Genomic DNA, 23,470 nt, shown 5'->3' with positions numbered 1-23,470 from the left:
TTGAACGTGGTCCAACAACGTGGATCACCAAGACATCATCTTAATGTTTGCTGTGTTCAGGAGAAGTTCATCTCCAACATAAAAGACAACCGTTTCCAACTCCAGGTTCGGTTTTCTTTTCTCCTCATCACACAGCACACTCAAGCATCAATCACTCAAGTCAACAACCAAACACTTTCCGCTCTTCAGCACCAACCACTCTCTCACACTTCACTCACTCATTCAACAACTTTTTCAAGTTCATTCTTCGAACCCACCAACCTTCAAGATGCAGTTCACCATCGCCACCATCATTGCCTTCGCCGCCGCCGCCCAGGCCGGCCCCCTCGCTCGCCGCGACCAGTGCAACACCGCTCCCTCCGCGGCTGCCAACGCCGACGTCGCTCCCTTCTCCCAGCCTACCGCTGCCACCGCCGACGCCTGCCAGAAGCTCTGCGAGGCTGATGCCTCTTGCCAGGCCTTCGTCTTCGGCCTCCCTGAGTCCGGCAACACTCCTCTCTGCTGGCTCTACAACGTTCCCGCCGCCCAGATCCCCACCCAGTCCAACGCCAACCTGAAGGTCTTCGACAAGGCCTGCACTGGTGTTCCCACCACCGCCCCTACCCAGGCCGACAACGGCTCCAACAACGGCGCCGCCACTAACAACGGTGATGCCAACGCCATCAACGGCCAGAACCAGGACCAGCCTAAGAAGCGCAACGTCTGCGGCGCCGCCCCTACCGGCCCTGCCACCAGCGCTCCCACTCCTCTCCTGACCCGTGAGGACATCACCACCCAGGACGCCTGCCTTGCTCTCTGCAAGCAGACCTCTGGCTGCCAGGCGTAAGTCTCAGACTCCCCTCACTCCTCTCTCACAGACATCAGACTAACAACCTTCTCAGTGTCGAGTTCGGCAAGCCCTCCACCAACGAGCCCGTTGAGTGCCGCCTCTTCAACGTCCCCGCCTCCCAGCTCCCTGCCCCCACCGACGGCCAGACCTTCGTCGCCTTCGACACCGCTTGCTAAATGCATTCGCCACAACCTCGAAGCCTAGCCAGCCAGCTCAACGACCTCTGAGTTCGCGACGATGAAGCCGATCGGGCCTGGCAGCGACTTCGCCAACCATGACATGACATCAAACCAGCTTGGGTGTTATGGGGGATGACGGATGATGTACACCACAAAAACCATTTCTTTTCTCTTTCTCTCTCTCTGTCCTCTTTGTCTTTCCTATGGTCACGGGCAACGTCTCTCTTTTTCCTTTTTTTCTCTGAATCTCCTATAGAACATCGGGTCAAGAGCATAAGTGCCGTTTTGAATTGAAAATCGAAGCTGCTGTGCGCTTTCTTTAAAATATTGGTTCCAAATGCATCGGTGATTTGACAGTAACTTGTAACTTGAAAGCGCAATAAGCTTTCTATATCTTCAGAATCTTAACCGCGCAGCAATACAAACTTTTTTCAGCCTTTTGATTCCGGGTCTTCAGCAACTCCCTCAAGCTCAACACCAAAATTGAGGTGTTGCTGAACCGACGCAGCCGCGACCAGAGCAGCCAGGCCTGAATACTGAGTTCCGACATCCAGTTCACTTTCATTGAAGGGGTCGGTCCAGCGCAAAGATATCTGTCCGTTTCTTGAACCATTCTTCCACAAGGCCTCAGCGTTTCGTTCCAAGAACTGTCGATAGATAGGATGGGGGCTTCTCTTTTGAAGCGTTGCCAGCCCATCAGTAAATATCCCTTTGAACAACCTCTGATCCCCATCGCATGGTTTGCCAGTCGTCTCGCATGGCTCACGGAGAATGCCCCGCTCGTTGACCAAATTTCTGTTCTCTAGCACAGCCTGCGCAAGTCTGTTTGCATCATCCAAACAGCACCCACCAGGCGTCGCTTTGTCAAGTTCAACAAGTGCCTCGAGAACAACCCCTTGGTTGTACGTCCATGCTGTTCCCATGTCGTTTTGGCAACGATCATTTAACCCATTGTTGATGATTCCTTCCGAATTGATCATACCGCTGTTCTTGAACCATGACCACTCCTTGTGTGCCCCATTCAGATACTTGCTCTTTCCCATGGCCGTGAATGCGCGGTTCGCGAGGTGGGCTGCGACGCTGAGATAGAGCTCGTTTTGGATAGCCCCAAGATACGGTTGAGGATCGCTTCTCCTCCATGGAAGGCCGCCGCCACACTTCGTTCCCCAGGCATCCGTCATGTTATCAAATATAAATCTGGCTGTCTCAAGGTACTCTGGTATAACCTTTTCACTATCCTTGGTCATATCTGAGGCCTTGATGAACGCGAGAGCCCACCAGCCGCCGCCGTCGTAGTAGTCATTGGTGAAGTTTCCACCGCCCTTACTCCTGTTCGTTTCGTACGTATGCGCGACAATTGCCGTGACATTCGACTTGAAACTCGTTTCGATCGTCGCGAGATCGATGAGAGCCGTTAGACATCGAGCAGACTGTCACCAACGATTCTCATCCGGCCAAAGGCCGAGACTGGCGTTGTAGTTCCTCGTTTGCAAGACATTGGCTGCCTGCAGAGCATGCTTCAGGAAACTAGGTTGCGCGACTGATTGAAATTCACTTCGTCCCGAAAACGCGAGGAGTCTCGCGAATAGCATCCTGTCAGCCTTCGAAGTTCGGCGAGATATGACAGTTCAGCTTGTGGTCTTTCCTGTTGTTGATCGGGTTCGAATACATGTTCAGTGACTCCAAGATCTAAGCTTTTCGCGCCTGCTCAATCGAGAACGCGTGTACTTCCCCATTTCTTAGCTCAATACGGCAATGGAGTTTTGACACTGTCTCTCAGCACCCGACGTGACCGAACCAAACAGACTTTCGGCCTGCAATGATCAAGCTTTCAATACAAAAGCCAAACCTGTAGCTTGTGTCGTCTGTTCAGAACAATTAGCTGGGGTTTTGTCGGGTAGCTTCAAACTTAATTCCATACCTAGGCAGGAATGAGGGACTGAACCTGTTGCATCTCTTCGGTAATACAACCAAGCTGCTGCCGTGCCGCATCATCATGCGAGTATCCATCACAAATAGTTCCAAGAAGACCAGATGTTCTTGGATTTCTCCAACATCACTGGAAGAATCTCAGCTTGCACATGGAGGTATCGACCAATACTTATGCCTCCGTGCAGCGGAAACCCCATGGGCAGTCGCAATCATAGAAAGCTCAGAGGCAAAGGGTACATTGGCCGTGTTAATTTCTGACGGGGATCTGACTACAACTATCTTTATACACAAATCACGTCAATCCGTTCCTCTAATGCGGTCTCGGCAATCCTTGAACTCGAGCTCAAGGCAGCCGGTACAACAAAAGGGCGGACAAGCCGGCCGGGAGGCGGGCGTTCAAAGAAGCCTTATAATTGGTCGAGCTGTTAGCGTCACTGTCGTGGATTTCACAGCGAAGAAATATGTCTAGTTTCTACATGTGATGGAAAAGAATGTTTCTCTTTCTGAAGCTCAGTCTTGATACCTTCTAGGTTAATGATTCATTTGTTCATAGCCTTTTGTCGCCTCCAGTCTCCAAACCATTCCCGCTTTATTCAACGACGTATATAACGAAGACAATGGAAAATCCTGATTCATAAGACATAACCCATCTCCCGGAATTGCGAAGACGACTTCAAGCCGCCGTTTGACACAATAGAGCGCTTCCGTTTGAACCGGCCCGAAACCTACAGCACCTATCAGACTGGCTGCATTTCGATTGCAGTCTCTCAGAGTTTGCGGCCTTCCGGTATGATTTATACCGACGTAGCGGAGTCCCTACGTCTCAGAGAAATATATTATAAAAGGTCTACTAACATGTGGCTAATATTCTCGCAGCAAGAATGTTTGGGTCATTTGGGTCTTTGACTTTTAGGCTTTTCACAAAGCGAGCAAAGAAGTCACGGCTACCAGAGGGGTTATAGAAGACAAGGGGCTAGAACATTTTGGGCAGCTCGTTTGGACTCTCTATGGTCTATCACTGGGAGTTGTTTATTGCATAATGAACACGGACGAAGTGTGGCTTTTGCAAACCCGACTTCGAATTTTCTCGGCTCAACAATCATCGTTAAATGTATCGAACGGGATCTCCCTGACTACCAAACTCATTGCCTATGAAGAAAAGATGTTTCTTTGTAACGTATTCAAACCAGAGACGTCCAGGACAAACGCTGATGTCATACAGACGCAGCGAGTCTCCGGTTAGTACCTAATTACCATATCTCAGCTGTAGGGCGGAGATGCTCCCTCTTTATTGGACTTATTAGACTTATTTAAAAGACGCACTTTCTCATACAGCATTGAATGACACATACCGAGGATGTAATAGCTTACCATGGGATTCATTCAACTTAGCAGGTGACCAGTCTTGTCGAAGCTTCCCTCCGCTTCCAAGAGAGCCACACAGAGGCGTCCAATTCAACCAACCCATAGTCGAGTCGGTCTTCCCTGCCATCTTCATCATCGGCTGTAGATTCAGACGCAATGGTCACCGGATAAAGCACAGGCAAATCAGTAAATATATGATATCGTTACGCTCCTCAGTGCATGGTCAGCTCCATTTCCCTCAACAAACAGCCACAGTGTTCGTAGCGTGTCATCTCAAAGACCTACTGGATTCCGTTACATTGCAGCTTCTTGCAATCAACAGGAATGGAAAGGCAGGTTGATCTTAAATACCCAAAGAAACGTGTAATAGTTGCACGAGAGCCAGTTACCTCACGACACCACGACGTTCCCCCAGTACTTAAGAGACTACATAAAGCAACCTACAGATGACCAGGACAACGAATGCTCCCTTCAGCTGTTGACGGCTTCAAACAGACTGGTAAGTAACGTGAATTGCCTCCTGAAGACCTCCAGTCATTACACGCTTGCAGAAACAGGATCACCAAGTTGCACGCCATGCAGCGCGTCTCTTTCTGTCCGTCTCTCTTAGCATATCATGTGCAGCGGAATAAGAGGAGGACAATAGCAGGATGACTATCACCTTGCGGATAACCGAGCGCAGATTCATCCGCAAGCCAACCACGTCCCTATCAGGGGTAGCGACGTTGCCCGAGCAGGAGAATCCAATCGCAAGACCGCAGTTGATTGCTTGTGTCTGCCCCAACAAACGTCTGTCTGATGAATTTAAATACGTATTCGCATTAGTCTCGAGACCTCCCTCCGCACCCCTGGTGGCTGAGGGCATGAAGTCCAGTAAATAACAGACCGCCCCTAATTCCACATCCACCATCTTGAACAGATTAGACAAGTCACAAGCCAGATATAAAATCCTTTTCTGACATTAGATTTGAGAAAACCAAAGCAATGGACTTCGATGTTGGAACTTGTTTGTCGTTTGTCAACAATCCCGTAACTCAGCTGCACATCCACAACAGGACCTCAGCATCCGAACCGGCCTCCCTACTCCGCAAAGCAACCCTTCAGCATTCCCACCTCCGCCCGTAACCCCTGCCGGCGTTCGGAAGACATACACAGCTGAATACGCTCAAAGCACCCTCGGGAGCCTACCTATGCTAAAGAAAAAGGGCTGAGGGCGCGAGATTGATTCTTCTGGTTTGCCCTGATCCATATTCTGACAAGGAGCTTAATTTCGAAAGATTGCATGGCTTACCAGAAATGATACGTTGCCGAAACGTCGTTTATATGTATCCCTCAGACTAGCATCGTCCGCTGCTCATAAAGAAAGGCACGGACTGAGTGACGGGGAAAATGCACGCTTTTATGCGGTTCCCTAACACTACAAACTGTCAAAAACGAGAGGCAGAATAAGTCATTCTTGCGATCAAGATCATCTGTATTTATTCGTCTCAAGGTACTTTCTAACCCGAGATATCCGATACTGACTCAAAAAGCTCACGAAAGCCACCTACGGCTTTGACCGAAAAGCCATGCAACACCTCTCCATAAGTTTCGTAAGCTTCCCCAGACGCAATCAGCGCCGCTTACACAGGTAGATATAACTATCTCCTAGACCGGAACGCCAATTTCTTTTTCATCCCACGTCAGAGCCATTCACGTAATTCAGTTCCTCCTCTTACCATTACCATGGTATTAATAAAAATCAAGCTTTTGATGACCGCCCACGCGAAAACCGGAAAAGAACAACGAGCCTACTGTCCTCTTCCGAAGCGAATGTCAAAGTCCTTGAGCACGCTCATGATACTCGCAGCCTCGACTTCGATGGGCAGCCGCGACGGGGAGGGCAGAGTCTGGTCGGGCTTGGGCGCGGCACGCAACTTAGGCAGCCACGAGCCGATATCGTCCGCGGCCTTCTCGAAGTTCTTGTGGCTGGACAAGGTCTGGTAGGCCTCGGCGCAGCTCAGACTCAGGCCGAGCTTTTCCTTGGAGGGAAGACGAGGAGGCGCTGACTCGGACTTGCAGCATCCGCCTCCCGGTCCGGCACCGCCGCAGCAGCCTCCGGAGCCGCCGCCCTTGCGCTCAAAATTTGCCGAGAGGGCGCGGCAGAAGAGGCCGGACTTGGGGTCAGCAAGGCACTGGGCGCAGGTTCCGGGGCCCTTGGGACCGCAGCCGCGCGAGATGGGGGCGGTGGGTTGAGTGGTCTGCGGACGAGGACGGAGCTTGACGGCTCCATCGGAGTCGATCTCCATGGGTGGAGGGACTGCGTCGTTCTCTGAGGGGGGAGGGGTGGTTTGCTGTGAGTAGGCGGGAGGAGGTCCGTAAGGGGTGGTAGCTGGGGGGCCGAGCGACATGGCATCTTCGGCGCAGACGCAGTAGCTTCCGTCCTTGCAAAACCCACACGAGTCCTTGAGGGACATTGAAGGAAGTGGTTGGGGCTGGAGGATCTGAAAGGACTGCTGCGGCGGCGCAGGCGCCGCCTTCTTGGAGAACATGGCAGTAAAGTCGATCTCGGTCTCCTCAGCATGGGCCGGCTCGATGCGTGCACGCTTCTCGGAAGAGGTCACGGCCGAGGGAGAGGGGGCCCGCTTGAGATCTGACATGATGGCATTCTTGATGGTGTCCTCGAGACACTGGCAACGACCGCCAAGGGTGCAGCCTCCGCAGTCGGCGAGGGGGGCCGCGAGAACGTCATTGGCACATTGGCAGTTTCCATCAGGGCCGCATGACCCGCAGCCAAACGGGGCCGGCGAGTCTTCCATCTGGGTAGAGTCCTCAGGGGACACGATTTGAGAGATTGAAAAAGGCTGGTTCGAGTGGCCGACCGAGGGAGTCGGGGGTTCGTGGTTCATGGTGACTGACGAGTCCCGGCGGATGGGTGACAGCTGGCGTCTAGCAGTCGAGGGCTGGTCTTGCATGCGTCTCTTCTGGCCTTCAAGCTCCGTCTCGGCCTTGACGCGGTCCTTCCTCTCGCGCTCCAAAAGAGTCTCCAACAGGACGCAGCGGGACTTGAAGGACTGCAGCTCCATCTCCAGACCGTGGACCTTGTCCTTGAGCTCCTTCTCGGTCTTCTCGTAGACATCGCGCTGCTCGTCGAGCTGCTCCTCCAGCTCGCCAACCCTGGCGGCCCTGCGCTCACGGAAGGCACGCTGGGCGGCACGGTTCTGGGCCTTGCGCTTGGTGGGGGGCGTATCGGTGGCAGGCTTGCGTCCGGGCTTCGGGCGGGGTGGGATGACCCATTCTTTGGTGGTCATGGACATCTTGGGAGCAGCCTCGGCGGGCGGGGGGCTAATTACTGAGGCCATAGACATCTTGTTGATGGGCTGGGGAGGCCTGGCTGAGATGGTGGGTGGTGCGGCGTTTGGTCGGATTGCTGGCAGCTGATGCGGGTTGGAGGCATTTGACGGACCGCTGCTGCCGGGAGTGGACGCACCGGGGGTCGAGGCCGTCGGCGAAGCAGCGGTTGGAGTAGAGGCGGCGGACGAGGGAGCGGAGGGCGAGTAGACGCTGCTTCGTCGGATTTCGGTGGGTGGTGAGTTTGCGTTGGCGTTGACGACGGGAGAAAAGGTAGAGGAGGAGTGGGAAGAGGCGGAGGCGGAAGTGGAAAGACCTGAGGGCGCCATCATGGAAGGGACGAACTGGACGGACGGGCAGGTGCAGGTGGCACGCTCAGCAGGGCTACCGCAGGCGGGGATCGGTACGGGCGCTCATTCGCTGGCGGACATGGAGGGGTGGACACTGGCAGCTGGCTGTCAGGTGGTGGTGGGGCCGTCAGGTGGTGTACAGTTGTAGTGGTAATTGTAGCGTGCCCGGCTTGCAGAATGTTGGTAGCGGGAGTTTAATTCCGAGGGTACGGTTCGGCGAAGTGGTGACGCTCGGCTGAAAGAGATAGGACGACGCTTTCTTGGTGTTTTTAAAATTTTGTGAGAAGATTGTAAAAGATGAGAAGAACAGTATCTTGCTGTTGTTGCGCTGCGACTCCTCGATTGCAAATGCTTTTGTTCCTGGACAGAGTGTCGGCTTTCCCTCTCGGAGCGGAATCGGCGATGTTGAGCTGATTGCGTCGAGATGCAGCGATCTGAGCTGATGCCGAGCAGATTTCCAGCAGACGACCCCTACAGAGACTGCACAGCTGATAGGCGCAGCGGGTGCGGGCGACGGGCAGGTCGAGCGAGGAGGGCTCGGAGACGTGGTGACTGAGTTGTTGTGTAAGTGAGGATTAGGAGTCTTGTTGATCGAGAGAGATAACGATCCAAGACGACGTGTAAGACGACAATGTCGGAATGAGGAAACAAGGCCCCAAAAATTGGCTGTTTTTTCCGGTGCTCGGCAAGCGGGCGGTGGGAGAGGAATGTCTGGTTGGTTTGGAGGGACCAGAAGCGATACGAGGGGATTGGAGGGAGGGAGGGACAGCTGGAGGGGTTCGGGGGGAACGACGACATTGAAAAGGAATTTTTGATCTGATTGATAAGATTACCCTGCTCGCAAACACCCCACTCAGGGCCAGCGCTAGCACTCTTTTTTTTACACTGTTTTTCTCGTCTTCAGCCACTACTGCGGTATCCCCAGATACGTACCCCCGGCTCCCACCCAGCTCTCACCAGGTGCTCCCAGACACCCAGACACCCAAACACCACAACGCCCACAGTGTGTAACCACTGGATACCCCAGGTGCCTACCTACCTAAGCAGACGGAAATCTCCAGAGCCCAGTACTCTGGGCATGGCTGTGATGAGGACCTACCTGCTGCTGGGCCCCTGCCCTGCGTGGTGCGTAGGTTGTTGTTGACCTTGGAGGAAGTAATCGGGTCGGGTCATGGAGACGGCGCATCGTTCGATGGCACAGGGCAGTGTCCGTCACTGTGTGTGTTGACCCCGTCCTTGGAGCCTGCGATCTCGGAACTTGTCCTCGCTGGGGCAGCACAGCCCGACTTCTCCCACGCCTGTCCTCAGGTAGTCCACACTCACCATACTATGTGCCGCGAAACACGGATCACCGCGCCCGTTGACGAACGACACTCCACCGCAGCCATTGTCCTCAGTTTCCATGGCGTAAGATCCAACCAGAAACGAACCCCTCACCCGTCCACCACCGCCGTCTTCCAGTGCCAAGCTTCACCACATTCCGAGAATGGGGGTCCATGATCCATCGCCATGAGCACCAAAGGGTGGCCACTGAGGTTTGATCTCAGGGTCTGCCGATGTCGCAGCGTCGGGATGGGGGATGTAACTCACCAACTGAACTGTCACAGTGTCGAGGGACCATGCCGCCCTCACCGACAAATAGGAACCGCCCTTTGTCCGATGACTCGTCTCGTATGCCGAGATGTGTAAGGCGACCAACCTTATGAGCTTCTTTTGATTCAATCTTCAGACGAGACCACGACAGAAGTGGCCGTACAAGCTTCGGTGAGTCGTTTGCTATCTGTGATCTTGGACAAGCCGACCGAGAGTGCTGAGCCAGACTCACCATGACACAAGGTAATAACGGCGAAAAGTCAAAATTGGAGGAACAATGGCAATATGATTAGCCAAGGACAAAGGCGTCACAGAGTAAAAGGGTAGGTAAAGACTGTACGCAAAATTATCAGATCCTCTCGACGAATTAAAACCGAGCCGGGAATTTATGCCTCAATGGAACCTCGCACCGTCGCTGCAACCGCCGTCCGTGTCACGGCTATTCGTCCAATCGTCTCGGGGCAGTTCATCAGGGACGCAAAGATCGGTTTGATCAGGAGGTACTTGATAAGATGTCACCACCCTCCATTCCATCTCGCCCTAATCCCCATTACAGCGCCTGCTGCTGCTGCTCCTGCTCCTGCTTCAATGATTATCCACACCACCATCAACATCCATACATGATACCACACCATTCCGCTTCAGCCGCTGCTTCCCCTTCCTTCGTTCCGCCCAGGATACGCCAACATAAGCTCACATGAGATGCCGAATTTTCTCAACCCTTGCCCATCGTGGCTATCCGATAGCTTCTGTCCTTCACCCGTGCCTGGTGAGACTCAAACGGCTCCAGCGAAAAACTTCTCTGGTAGACACGGAGACCCGAAACGCATCTCGTTCAGATCGTCACGCCCCCCAAACCCCAAGCTGCAGTCCAGTTGCTCCCCCCATTCGCCCCCAAAATCCAACAAACTTGCGCAATCAGATCGGCCCTTCATCCACATTCGAACTGATCCAAGTGGAGGCTACCATGTGGGAGACCGGAGAACATGACATATCGCGCCAAGGGGGAGCGCCAGTCCAAGTGCTACCTACCTCACGGCCTACGGTAATTGTCGGCGCTCATCACGCCTGGGAGCCTGAGGTACGGATAACAGAGGTATACACTTTTTTCTTCCCTCCCTCCTTGCAAGGGAGACCTGACCGCCGCCGAGTCAGGGGTACGGGCAATTCGGCCTCCGTGCCGTAATCCTCACTAATAGTTTCCTCTAGGCCTTGCTAGTGGTGAGTTAGAAACGACGCCTGTGTTCGTATCCAGGTGTTTTGCGTCGTATGTTTTTGGAGATGGGCGTAGATACAGTCAGACGCAGCCATGCATCTCTGTTGCATTCTGCATACCTACTCTACTGACTGGACAGAGTAAAGATCTCTACAGATCAACCACCGCCAATAAAGGCCTCTGTAATAGTGACACGTCCTAACAACCAAAAGCCGAACCAAATGCTCCAAAGATGCGCGCTCGGCATTGCCCAATCCAACTTGCCAAAAACCCAAAGGTTGCGCAACCGTGTCCACTGACACAGCTGTGGACACCGCCAGTGGAGCTCCTTCCCTGCACAACTGCACTGTCCAGGCCCCCTAAAATTCCCACAGTGATCTCTCCATCCCCGCGTAACTCGCCCAAGGCTGGGAGATGCCCATTCCACTCCGACCACACGCCAATGTGAACCGCCCAATCGACATCACGAGCTGCACAACATCACTCTGCAGCAGCCACGCAGCAGAAAGAGGGGACTCATTAACCCAACCACCACACCACACCAAACCTCAGATACCCAAAAACCCACGACGGTGACACACTAGTAGAACGCCGCCGGTCCCTCCCAACAATTCCCGATCGCAGCTCCCACCGTCACCCTCGCGGCGGGTCCCATCTTTTTTTTTCCAGTCTTCATGAACTGGACACCACGACCTTAATCCAGCCTTGCTCCGAGCTGAAACCACCTTACGCCGACGACGACCGACCGAGCCGCACCACTCCAGGGCTCCTCATCGTGGGAAAAGAAGGCCAATTGGCAACTGCTTGCGCCGGGAGCACACCACACCCATCACAACGCAGAGCCCGAACGCGGAGCACACCCCCAAAATGGACGTCCAATCCCCCCGCCAGACAGCCGCCTTCCACCTCCCCTCCTCCTCCGGCTCCTCCACCACCGATGCCGCCGCCGCCACCGGCCCCGGAGCCACCGCCGCAGCCGACGACTTCGACGACGACGGCGCCCCGCTCCCCTTCCCCGCCGCCCTCCCGCGCTCCGACTTCCTCGCAAAGGACTTCCACCCGGCAAACTACCTCTCCGCCCTGCCGCACCGCCACCAGACCCTCGACGACCTCAAGGCCGAGCTGCGCGACCGCAGCGCTGCCATCAGCGCCGAGCTGCTCGAGCTCGTCAACGCAAACTACACCGCCTTCCTCTCCCTCGGCAACGAGCTCCGCGGCGGCGACGAGCGCGTCGAGAACGTCCGCGTCGCCATGCTGGGCTTCCGCCGCGCCGTCGACGAGATCAAGGCCCGCGTGCGCGCGCGCGGCGAGGAGGTCGGCGGGCTGAGCGAGGAGCTGCGCGAGGTCCGCCGGGGGATTGAGGCGGGTAGGAAGATGCTGGAGCTGGATGAGAGGGTGGCGGCGTTGGAGGAGCGGCTTGCGCTGGCGAGCTTGCCGGGGAAGAAGGAGGATGAGGAGTGGGACGAGGATGAGAGTGAAGAGTCGGACGAGGAGGAGGAGGGCGATCATGGGTTGGTGGGCAGCAGTCCACCCAAGTTGGCTGGGTTTGCGCAGGATTACTGCATCATTGAGGCTTTGGCGGATGCTATTGGGCGAGATGTGCAGTTTGTGGTCAAGACGGAGGCGCGGATGACGAGGTGTCGGAACACGATCCTGCTCGACCTCGGCACGGCGATGAAGGAGACGCGCAAGGCGGGCAAGAGGGGCCAGCCGAGAGTCGTCAAGTATTTGGGACTGTACGGGCTGCTTGATGCCCAGGCGGAGGCGATCAAGGCTCTCAAGAGCAACTGAGCGCACAAGGGAAAGGACTGGCAGACAAATAGCGATGCATATGATACCCAAAAATCTCCGACATGTTCTGAAAGCGCTGTGCCGCTGCCACTTTGATACACGTGTAATAAACATATATATGGTACATTTCTTTTGTCATCTAAAGCCCTCCTTTTTGGTTGGGATATAATTCGTACATATTACATGACGCCAGACAGAACCTGCGGGGTAACCTTCTCGTCCGTCGAGTCAAAGTTGCCGTTCAAGCTGAACCCCGGTCCTTGCGAAGTACTCAGCACCACCTCGTGAACGTCCTTGTGCGTGTCGAGCTGCGCAATGTCCTGCTTGATGTGGCTCACAAACGCCTTGATATTCGACGCCAGCATCTGGGGCGTGAAGCCCAGCTGGCCGATGGCGAGGCGGATGACGCCCATGCGCTCGCGGTAGTCGTCGGCGCCCATCGTCTCGCGGATGGAGCCGGTGATGTTGTCGGTAATGGTCTTCATGCGGCGGTTGGGCATGAGGCCCTTGGGGCCGAGCAGGCGCCCGAGGTTGGCCTTGTTGAGCGCGGCCTCGCTGTCGACGTGGCAGATGAGCTTGTTGAAGGCGAGGTCGCCGTTGCGGATGGCCTCGAAGACGGTCTCCTGGCCCGCGATGACGGCGCCCGCTTGCAGGGCCTGCTGGGCGACGGCGGAGCCCTCCTCGCAGATGACGCCGACGCGGACGTCCGACTTGACGGGGTTCGGGAGGCGGATGCGGTTCTTGACGACGTTGCCGTTGCGCGGAGTCTTGAGGTGGACGTGGAGCTCGTACTTGATCGCCTGGGGCGGCTTGCCGACCTCGAAGGCGCGGAGGTAGCTGTGGGTGCTATGTTAGCTACAGACTTCCGTGAAGACAGGTGGTGGGAGACATACCGGACAGCGTCACACAGCGAGAACTGAGGGCAGCCCTTGATGTTGTAGGTCTTGTAGTCCTTGGGCAGCTTCCTCTTCTTCTTCTCCGTCTTCTTGGGTCCTACACTGGCGCATCGTGTCTGGGCCACGGATGGGACGAGGAACCGGGGTATCGTAGAGGCCGTCGGTCTGGCGGAGCTGGCAAGGCTCAAACGGGCCATGCCGGCCATGCATTGAGACGTTGACGCCATCGTGAGTTGGGATATGTGCGAGAGGCGAGTGCAACACCACCAAGCCAGACCTCGAGTATCGCCTGTGAAGCTCTGGCCGAAGACTGCAGAAAAAATGCTGTGGCCTGGAGTCTCAGGCAGAGAGGTCGTTATCTTATCGGCTTCGGGGGCATCTCGCTCCACATCGGTGTGTTCGGTACGTACTCCAACGTCAATGCCGAAACACACCACTGTCACCAGAGCTTACCAGAGCTGAAGAGTCATATCAAAACCTGAAATTTAATGTGAAAAGAAGTATATAAAGCAGCGATATCGGCGCCTTGTATTTCAACGTGCTTATCATCCACCTTCCATTGATTGTATTGCAGTATCCTTGGGCACTCGAATTCAGACGTCATACCCCTAGCCACGAATAGTACCACTCAATCTTGGGTCAGTTTCTGCTGCTCGGTCAAGCACCAATATCGGCCGAGCGCTCTCGGTGAGTGCCCGTGGCGTGGTGTTACCCCTCCATCAATTTTAACCCCACCACGAAATATCAGCCCCCCCAAACTTTTGACTCACGAGACACCAGGACCGTCCTGTCTATCCCTCACCTCGAACCCCCGATAGCCCCAATTGGATTCGACTACCGCAACCATGAAGGCCGAGGAGCTCCAGAACCTCCCCACCGCCCTGAGCGGCGACTTCAAGTCCATCGAGCCGCACCTGCGCGCCTTCGACAAGCACATGACCCTGCGCACCTTCGTCGAGGGCTACTCTCTCGGAGATGTCGAGACCAAGATCTGGCAGACGCTAAAGTCCAACAAGGCTGCTATGGGCTTCATCCGCAAAGGAACTTTGGCTAACCTGACCCGCTGGTGCGTCACTCGGCATCTTGCTCGTTATCTAACAAAGCTAAACTTGCGATCTACAGGTTCACCTTCATCGAGACCAGCTTCCCCGAGATCCAGGCCGAGACCAAGGCCGCCGATGCCGCTCGCAAGGCCAAGGTCGCCGCCGCCTCCAAGGCCGGCGCCAGCTACTCCCTCGCCCTCCAGAACGCCGAGCAGGGCGTCGTCACCCGTTTCCTGCCCGAGCCCTCAGGATACCTCCACATCGGCCACGCCAAGGCCGCCCTCCTGAGCGACTACTTCGCCCACGAGGCCTACAAGGGCCAGCTCCGCCTGCGTCTCGACGACACCAACCCCGCCAAGGAGAGCGAGGAGTTCCAAGATGCCATCATCGAGGACCTCGCCATGATGGGCATCACCCCCGACGCCGTCTCCTACACCTCCGACTACTTCGACTACCTCTACGAGACCTGCGTCCGCCTCATCAAGGAGGGCCACGCGTACGCCGACGACACCGACCAGGAGACCATGCGCAACGAGCGCGGCGAGGGTATCGAGTCCAAGTGCCGCAACCGCTCCGTCGAGGAGAACCTGCGCATCTTTGAGGAGATGAAGAACGGCACCCCCGAGGGTCTCAACAACTGCATCCGCGCAAAGATCTCCGTCGACAACGTCAACAAGGCCCTGCGCGACCCCGTCATCTACCGCTGCAACGTCGAGGACAAGCACCACCGCACCGGCAACACCTGGAAGATCTACCCCATGTACGACCTCGCCTGCCCCGTCGTCGACTCCAAGGAGGGCGTCACCCACGCCCTGCGCTCCACCGAGTACACCGACCGCAACCCCCTGTACCAATGGTTCCTCGACACCCTCAAGCTGCGCCAGGTCTACATGCACGACTTCTCCCGCATCAACCTCATCCGCACCTTCCTCTCCAAGCGCAAGCTCGCCAAGATCGTCAACCAGGGCACCGTCTGGGGCTGGGACGACCCCCGCATGCCCACCATCCGCGGTGTCCGCCGTCGCGGCATGACCATCCCCGCCCTCCGCGAGTTCATCATCAAGCAGGGCCCCTCCCGCAACGTCGTCAACATGGACTGGAACTCCTTCTGGAACATCAACAAGAAGGTCATCGACCCCATCGCGCCCCGCCACACCGCCATCCTCGAGAAGGACGCCGTCAAGGTCAAGGTCACCGGTGCCGAGGCCCCCGCCGCGCCCCGCACCGAGGACAAGCCCAAGCACCCCAAGAACCCGGACGTCGGCACCAAGAAGGTCGTCTTCTCCAACGAGCTCATCCTCGACCAGGCCGACGCCAAGAGCTTCAAGAAGGACGAGGAGATCACCCTCATGGGCTGGGGCAACGCTTTCGTCCGCGACATCGCCGCCGGCGAGATTATCCCCGAGCTCAACCTCGAGCTCAATCTCAAGGGCGACTTCAAGACGACCGACAAGAAGGTCACCTGGCTCTCGACGCAGGGCACCAAGCTCGTCAAGGCCGAGCTGTGGGAGTTTGACTATCTCATCAAGAAGGACAAGCTCGAGGAGGACGACATCCTGGAGGAGGCGCTCAACCCCGTCACGTCATCCATGGAGGTGGCGCTGTGCGACGCCGGTGTTGGTGAGCTGAAGAAGGACGACATCATCCAGCTGGAGAGACGGGGCTTCTTCCGCGTGGATAAGGGTCTGGACGAGGGTGACAAGGTTGTGCTGTTTGCCATCCCTACTGGCAAGTCGAAGTAAGAAAAGCAAGGTATTCTTTTGTTGGTAGACAGGGCATGAGAAGATGAATCGAAAGCATGAACCCAAGTATGTTGGCTGCCTGATGTTAGACGTGATGTTTGGTGATCCTGGACAAGATCGAGGCGAGACATGGCGAACCACATTCCTCCCAGAACGGGGCGTCTGTAAGTCAACGTCGCAGCCTGACGGGGAATTGTGCCGCGCTATTTGACCGCATATGGGGGAATGCATGACTGGTGGTTTCACTTAGAAAAGCCTTACATGCCGCAGCATCGTTGCACTCCTACGGCTGGTGCGTTCAGATGTCAGCCAAGCGAATCCTGCGTCAAAAGTGTAGTCTTTCAGCTGGCTGGAGATTGAGAGCCGGCTATTGGCTATGTTCCATGTAGTGTGCACGATGATTAACGGTGTGGTAAGACGCGTATAATGATCCGTGAGGTACAGCAGCGTGGTTGATGGCTGTGCCACATGAATGCATCTACCCAGTCCCATAAAGATCGGCAACCTCTCGCGCTCTCGCTCTTGCGAGGCTGCCTTGTCATAAATCTCCCTGTCAAGTCTCGCCGTCCCTCTTCCGACCATGGCAAGTCTTCTTGATCAGGAGCCTCCTATCATGGAAGCAAACTCGTCACAATCCCGACTGCTCGGCGAACAGGAAGAAGACCAGGACATATGCGACTGTATTTCCCGTGGCGAGCAAACGGATTCCATTGCCTCTGAGAACTCCTCCGGAATAATGAATGAGAGCATGGCCGGCAACGACGCGGAAGAATTCCACACCCCGTCGCAGGAAGCATCATTCTGGTACAGAAGACGTCTGGGGAACACGGGCGATACCGCAACAGCTGCCATCTCTCGCGAAGATTCTGCTGCTTGGTCCCTCTTCACCAGGGAGGTTGAGAGTTTCGCTCCTAGCGAGGCGGGAGAAATCAGCCCGGAGACATATCGGAATCTGCGCAAACTGGACACTTTCGCGATGTGGACGGTGGAGGTCTTCGCTTTGATCATCTCAATGGTTTCTTTTGGGGGCATTGTGGCGCTTCTAGTCGCGTACGATAACGAGCCGAACCCTGGCTTTACAGAGGTGATCAGCATCAACGCCATCATTGCTATTTTCTCTACCATTCTAAAGGCAACGCTGCTATTTGTCATATCTGAGGGTGAGCATATCTCTATGAACTCATGAACTAGGCTTAACGACTAGGAGGTATGGGTCAGTTGAAGTGGCAATGGATGGAAAGCCCGCGATCGGTTCGAGACATAGAGTGCTACGTGAATGCCGGAGCAGGCATAGGAGGACCGTTGAAGTTTCTTTTCTTCACTTGGAAGCCGTTGGTGATCCCCGAGATAACGTGGTGAGCCCCACGCACGATGTATCGGCAATCGCTCAACGATATCACAGGACAATCAGTATGCTGGGAGCAATCATTGTCATTGCTTCGTCTGCAATTGGCCCCTTTTCTCAGCAGGCCTCGGCCACATCCGCTTGTGAAGGGCTTTTGGCAGGAAAGACTGCCAAGGTGTTCGTTGCCGATGTAATAGAGGCAAGTATGCCTTCCCAAATGCGAGGGATCGCCATGAAGGGCTTCATGTACGGGGCATCAGACAACTTGGTCGCAACGCCCGGTCTGTTCGAATGCTACACCGGAGATTGTGATTTCAAGCCCAACAAATCATTAGCCTTGTGCAACAGCTGCATCAAGGAAACTGTGAAGTTGGAAAGTGCTAGCAGAACTCACCAAACCGACTACGAAAAGGCTGGTTTCACAGCTGGTTGGCCCAACCTGGTCAATGAAAACGACAAATCGTATGTGTTCAGGATGAACACGATGTTTAACCCTATGCCCAAAGAAAATTCGTCGACAGGGCCATCGATCACTGACTCCTTACTTGGAGAGATTATGACCGTCTCTACAACCACGATTACTACTTCAGATCCCATTGACGGCACACGCAATCCTCGAGCAGATGGATCAGGACGTATTCAAAGAGAGAGCCTCAGCATCTTGACTGTCAACTGTACGACGTACCCATGTCTTCGTAGCTATGAGAACAAAGTCAGCAACGGGTCCTTGAGAGAGCACGTCGTTTCTCAAGCCCCGCTACATATCATGTCCAATATGGGACGCGAAGGCAGCCCTCCCAGAGATGAGAATTATGGGGATTTTATGTTCTTCCAAGAGCCATGTGTTTACCAGAAGCAATGGCTCACCGCCGAAAACATATCGAGCGCGGACAAAACGCTATTCACGCCAAATGGAGATTGGATATTTTGGAGAATAAATGGCGCCTTAGCCCGCGTTCCGAACGAATGCACGAGGGTATTTAGTGCTAATACCTACGGAAGTATACAAAAGTTTGTCGACAGAACTATTAAAGGATCCTGCAACGTCTCAGGCTCTGAAGATGATTTGGAACAATTATTAAAGACAGTAGATTGTGGAGAGAAATGGTGGCTAGACTCAGTATTCGATGGGGGGGAAGCGTCATTTGCATCGATCTCCACAGCGTTTGACGGCATGGCTACCGCGATAACAAGTCTCGTACGCACCACTGGCACCAACTGGACGCGAACATCGCAAGGTTACGTCAACGGCACAATGAAAGAAACCACGGTCTGCGTGAAGGCTTACTGGCTTTGGATGATCTATCCCGGATCGTTATTGGTACTTACGATAAGCCTTTTTGCGACGACCTATGCGCAGAATATCCTGGGCAGGCGGGAACGGCCAGTTTGGAAATCGTCTGTACTGCCTCTCATATTTTACAATATCAGAAAACAAAAAGGGCATTCCGAAGTCCTGAAAAACGATTCACACAAAAAGACCGCTTTATTACAGCTTTTCGAGCTGGAGAAAGAGGCGGATGATACAGTGGTTCGGTTTGACAATGACCAAGACTGCCCCGCGTTCATTGAAGATCAAGTGGAAGAGAAGTCAGAAGCGACACTCATTGAACCTACTCAAAGTGCCCCTCGAGTGAGCTTCTCGAAGTTCGGGCTTGCGATGCAATCTATACGGGCCTTCTTCCGTAGATCGCAGAAGCCAAAAACGCCACCTTACGAGGTCGGATCGAAAATTGCTTGAGTGGCCTTGTCCAAAGTCCCACACCAAGGCTCAGGCGGCATTCGGGAAACGCGATAGGGACTGAGAATAGTCATGTTCAACTTTCCCTCAGCGTAAGGATACATACCTTTCGCAGGTTGGATGTCTCATTGTTGAGTTGGGGTTCCTGCTCCGCAGCGTTTGGCCATAATCAAACCCTGGATCCAAAAGATCCTCGACCTGCCGAAACCTTTTTGGAAACAGCGGACAGTATCCCCGCTGATGGTGCAGGAGTACCCAGCCGTGCCCATGGAATGCAACTCTCACAGAAATTCAATGTTCCACCCACTACACACAAAATTAATGACAGCATAGACACTCGCTGTAGACCATTTATTTGGCATGGGACCCGTGAACAAGCCGCGGGTCTGTAGAGGAAATTTTATGGCTAGATCTATAACGGGCACTACCAGCGGACGTCGCTCACGAGATGGTTATCTAGGCTTTAGGGCCAGCAGACTTCAACACATTCATATTGCTGTCCTCGGTACCTTCATTCTATGCAGCGTTCGTATTGGATGGCATCGTGGTTCTAACCGGGACTCGCCATGATTCAACGCTAGGCCCAATAGCCAGAAAGGCTTCAGGAGCAAGACTTCAGCCTATCCAAAGGGTTCAGTGACAGAGGTTTGCTGAGCTCAATATAAAGGAAGCCCTGGTTCAACTGGCCAAAACAGGCTGCAGGCCGTTGAAATCAGGAATACGTGAACTGTTGTATGGACACTGAAAAACTACAAAATTCTAACGATTTCTTCGTCACTCTCGGTCACAGAAACTTCTCGTTCGCGGCTTCAGTCCATGCCCCTACCCAAAAGGATCTTCTTTGTATCCGACCCCCGCTTCACTCTATCACAAGTCTTCTCAATCTAATGACCAGCATTGACATATTCGGGTATACAATACTTGCCCAAGTTTTCATACCTTCGCGTACAATTGACCTGTAACTACCGTTTTTGATGCTAGGATAGACAAAGCAACTCGTTTTGACGAGTTGTCTATTTTCATAAGCCGTCATGATAGTCTATTGTCTATCTGAAAATGCTGTTTGCTGTAATCAAATGATTTGGTCCTGCAGCGGGTTGCATGAGCAGTTGCCGCCTAGTCAACAGTCACCTGGTTTCTCCAAAGTCTTGACGCCTGCCGTTTTTGAAGTAGCCAAGACCGCCAAGGCCGCAGGTTCATATCTTCCGTCTTTCATCCCAACCATCGGCCGAGAATCGAATTCCTCTCAAGGAAGGCCAAGATGTGGGGTATTGTCGCGACTATCCTATCATGTATGCAGCTGATATCGACTCCCAAGCTCTGGGCATGCTCGTGGTCGCTGTGATCGCCGCGCCGTTTCGACACGTACGATCTAATTGGGCAATCCCTCTCATACCGTACGTGAAGATACTAGTGCCCGGCTTCTGTGCAACGTGGCTTTGGGGGATAATAGCCCATACGGAGCACCTTGTAATATTGCTATCTCTCGGCACTCGTTCGCTTGAACGCAGCCAAGACCACGAAATGCAACCATCGTACATTCAATGAAGTCTTCCAGCTTCTGGCCTATGCCAGTAGTTGTGCTGCACTTGAAGCCTGCAGCTCTGCTGTTCATGTGAGAGAAGCTAGAAAATGCCCCCGACCCCGCCATTGAACCCTCAAGGTGGTTGGCGCCCCTTACACTTACATGTTCCTTAGCAGAGTCAGCAATACGCATTACTGACCTTTACATGGCTGCAGACCCATCCCTTTCCAATAGAATTATTCATACTTCGCGATCAGACGAGAAGAAACTTGTAATCGACGATGTCGACCACACCAGACCTAGACATGGTCGATGCCGCGCGGGCTGACTTTCCTGCCATCGAGAAGGGGGTCAATAGCGAGAAGAAGCCTGGAGCGTACCAAGGCGACCTACTCCCCACGAACGACTCACACGAGACACTGACGGGGTCTAATGGAGAGATCTACCCCACGCTGGAGGAACAGACGACCTTGCGCCGCGTCCACGGCAAGGTTTCCTGGCTGATCTACACTATCGGGTTCGTGGAGATGTGTGAGCGGTTCGCGTACTACGGGACCACCGCAGTCTGTGAGTCAGTGGCCGATGCGCAGGAGCTTTCTCATCGCTGACATGCCTGCCTTAGTCGTCAACTTCATCGCGTATCCCCTTCCCCCAAACTCGACGACTGGCGCGGGCGGTACTCTTGAACAAGCCGGCGCGCTCGGCCTGGGCCAGCGGGCGTCCACGGCTCTCACGCTGTTCAACTCTTTCTGGTCCTATGTTATGCCGTTAGTCGGTAGGCTCAAAATTCCGTTCCTCCAAGTGAGAATGAAGAAAATTGACGTCCAGCAGGCGGCTACCTTGCCGATACCTACTGGGGCCGCTACCTCACCATCCAATACGCAATCGTCGTGGCGACCTTTGGCCACATTCTGATCATCATCGCCGCTATTCCCTCGGTAATCTCCAACCCAAGCGGTGCGCTCGGAGCCTTCATCATCGGGCTGGTTTTCTTCGGGACCGGTGTGGGATGGTTCAAGGCCAACATCAGCCCCTTGATTGCAGAGCAGTACGAGCTCACCCAGCCCCGCCAAACCGTCGAGACCCTTCCTTCAGGAGAACGTGTCATCGTCGATCCTGTGATGACCATCTCCCGCGTCTACATGCGCTACTACTTCCTCATCAACGTCGGTGCCCTCGTTGGCCAGGTGTCTATGGTGTACGCGGAAAAGTACGTCGGCTTCTGGTTGTCGTATCTCCTCCCCACAATCATGTTCTTCTGCTGCCCCGTCGTCATGGTTCTCTGCCGCAAGCAATACGCCAAGCGCCCACCCACCGGCTCAGTCCTTGGAAAGTCGATCGCACTGGTAGGCTACGGCATCAAGCAAGGCCACGGTGGCGTCTTCGCAATGCGCAAGGACTCCTTCTGGGAACGCATCAAGCCCAGCGCCGTGCCCAACCGCCCGTCCTGGATGACCTTCGACGACGCCTGGGTCGACGAGGTCCGCCGCGGCGTCATGGCCTGCGCCGTCTTCCTCTGGTTCCCCGTCTTCTGGCTCGCGTACGGCCAAATCTCCAACAACCTCATCAACCAAGCGGCCACAATGCGCCTCGATGGGCTGCCCAACGACATCATCACGAACCTCAACCCCTTCGCGCTGCTCATCTTCATCCCCATCTGCGACAAGCTCATCTACCCCGCCATCGAGCGCGCGGGGCTGCGCTTCACGCCGATCAAGAAGATCACTGTCGGCTTCCTCTGCGCGACGCTGTCGATGGTCGTCGCGGCCGTGATCCAGCACTTCATTTACACGCGCGCGCCGTGCGGCCGCAGCGCCGGCGACGTGGAGTGCATCCGCGAGAACGGCCCGCCGGACATGACGGTGTGGATCCAGACGCCGTGCTACATCCTGATTGCGCTCAGCGAGATCTTTGCGTCGATCACGGGGCTGGAGTATGCGTTCACCAAGGCGCCGCGGAACATGCGTGGGCTGGTGACGGGTGTGTTCTGGTTTGTGCACGCGTTTTCGAGCGCGATTGCGCAGGCTTTTGTTGGGCTGGCTGCTGATCCACTGCTGGTTTGGTTGTACACCACCATTGCCATTATCAGCTGTTTGGGAGGGATCGGATTCTGGTTGACGTTCCGGAAGCTTGACATGGAGGAGGATGCCCTCAATGCGCTGCCGGAAAGTACTTACAAGGGGCGCGGAGAGTCTAGCGTGGAAGAGAAGTCGGTGTAGAAGAGGCGCGCGAGAGGTCGGCGGACTTTGATTTCTTGGGAACAAAGCATCAACAGATGGACTCTCGGAAAGCCTTTTGATCGCCCGAGTTACTAGTTAGTACTTGAGTATGTTATGTTATGAACTTGATTGTTTCACTTGAATAATATCAACTCGAGCTCACAGGTAAACAGCTTGACATGAATGTGTAGCTGTGAAACTTACCAGGCCACCCACCCGGTGCAGATTCCGGGCATCCGGAACACGCTCGGTCTCGGTCTCTGACATGAGACCAGATAGCCTGGGGTCCAAAAGCTTTCGGATGAAAGGGCCTCTTAAATAGTTCATCTCATCTGCCACAATTAAGTTCATCTCAGAGCTCAGCCGGTAGTTCA

General features: G+C 54.7%; 8 protein-coding genes across 8 annotated transcripts; 5 read left to right on the top strand and 3 right to left on the bottom strand.

Moving 5' to 3' along the window:
* Window positions 1-268: 268 nt before the first annotated feature.
* CGCA056_v004045 (uncharacterized protein) lies at window positions 269-1,005 on the top strand (the record flags this gene model as incomplete). Its single annotated transcript, XM_037319301.1, has 2 exons — window positions 269-822; window positions 882-1,005. 2 exons carry the CDS (start codon window positions 269-271, stop codon window positions 1,003-1,005), a joined length of 678 nt encoding a protein of 225 aa, XP_037181579.1.
* A 434-nt stretch (window positions 1,006-1,439) lies between these two features.
* Window positions 1,440-2,255, bottom strand: DFG5-0 (Mannan endo-1,6-alpha-mannosidase DFG5; the record flags this gene model as incomplete). The annotated part of the gene is made up of 1 exon (XM_037319300.1): window positions 1,440-2,255. The coding sequence occupies one exon, from the start codon at window positions 2,253-2,255 to the stop codon at window positions 1,440-1,442; it is 816 nt and encodes a 271-aa protein (XP_037181580.1).
* Window positions 2,256-6,095: 3,840 nt separating this feature from the next.
* Window positions 6,096-7,967, bottom strand: hapX (bZIP transcription factor hapX; the record flags this gene model as incomplete). The annotated part of the gene is made up of 1 exon (XM_037319299.1): window positions 6,096-7,967. The coding sequence occupies one exon, from the start codon at window positions 7,965-7,967 to the stop codon at window positions 6,096-6,098; it is 1,872 nt and encodes a 623-aa protein (XP_037181573.1).
* Window positions 7,968-11,661: 3,694 nt separating this feature from the next.
* On the top strand, window positions 11,662-12,585 carry CGCA056_v004042 (uncharacterized protein; the record flags this gene model as incomplete). Its single annotated transcript, XM_037319298.1, has 1 exon — window positions 11,662-12,585. One exon carries the CDS (start codon window positions 11,662-11,664, stop codon window positions 12,583-12,585), a length of 924 nt encoding a protein of 307 aa, XP_037181574.1.
* Window positions 12,586-12,764: 179 nt separating this feature from the next.
* Window positions 12,765-13,708, bottom strand: rplA (50S ribosomal protein L1; the record flags this gene model as incomplete). The annotated part of the gene is made up of 2 exons (XM_037319297.1): window positions 12,765-13,422; window positions 13,479-13,708. 2 exons carry the CDS (start codon window positions 13,706-13,708, stop codon window positions 12,765-12,767), a joined length of 888 nt encoding a protein of 295 aa, XP_037181575.1.
* A 618-nt stretch (window positions 13,709-14,326) lies between these two features.
* Window positions 14,327-16,266, top strand: CGCA056_v004040 (putative glutamate--tRNA ligase; the record flags this gene model as incomplete). Its single annotated transcript, XM_037319296.1, has 2 exons — window positions 14,327-14,547; window positions 14,604-16,266. 2 exons carry the CDS (start codon window positions 14,327-14,329, stop codon window positions 16,264-16,266), a joined length of 1,884 nt encoding a protein of 627 aa, XP_037181576.1.
* A 580-nt stretch (window positions 16,267-16,846) lies between these two features.
* Window positions 16,847-17,452, top strand: CGCA056_v004039 (uncharacterized protein; the record flags this gene model as incomplete). Its single annotated transcript, XM_037319295.1, has 1 exon — window positions 16,847-17,452. The coding sequence occupies one exon, from the start codon at window positions 16,847-16,849 to the stop codon at window positions 17,450-17,452; it is 606 nt and encodes a 201-aa protein (XP_037180595.1).
* A 3,706-nt stretch (window positions 17,453-21,158) lies between these two features.
* Window positions 21,159-23,096, top strand: ptr2-3 (putative peptide transporter ptr2; the record flags this gene model as incomplete). Its single annotated transcript, XM_037319294.1, has 3 exons — window positions 21,159-21,444; window positions 21,500-21,652; window positions 21,709-23,096. 3 exons carry the CDS (start codon window positions 21,159-21,161, stop codon window positions 23,094-23,096), a joined length of 1,827 nt encoding a protein of 608 aa, XP_037180594.1.
* Between the last annotated feature and the right edge of the window lie 374 nt (window positions 23,097-23,470).

Source organism: Colletotrichum aenigma, assembly GCF_013390185.1.
Source record: "Colletotrichum aenigma strain Cg56 chromosome Unknown KSG_Cg56_contig03, whole genome shotgun sequence".
Classification (NCBI taxonomy): domain Eukaryota; kingdom Fungi; phylum Ascomycota; class Sordariomycetes; order Glomerellales; family Glomerellaceae; genus Colletotrichum; species Colletotrichum aenigma.
This window is presented reverse-complemented; position numbering and strand designations above follow the sequence as displayed.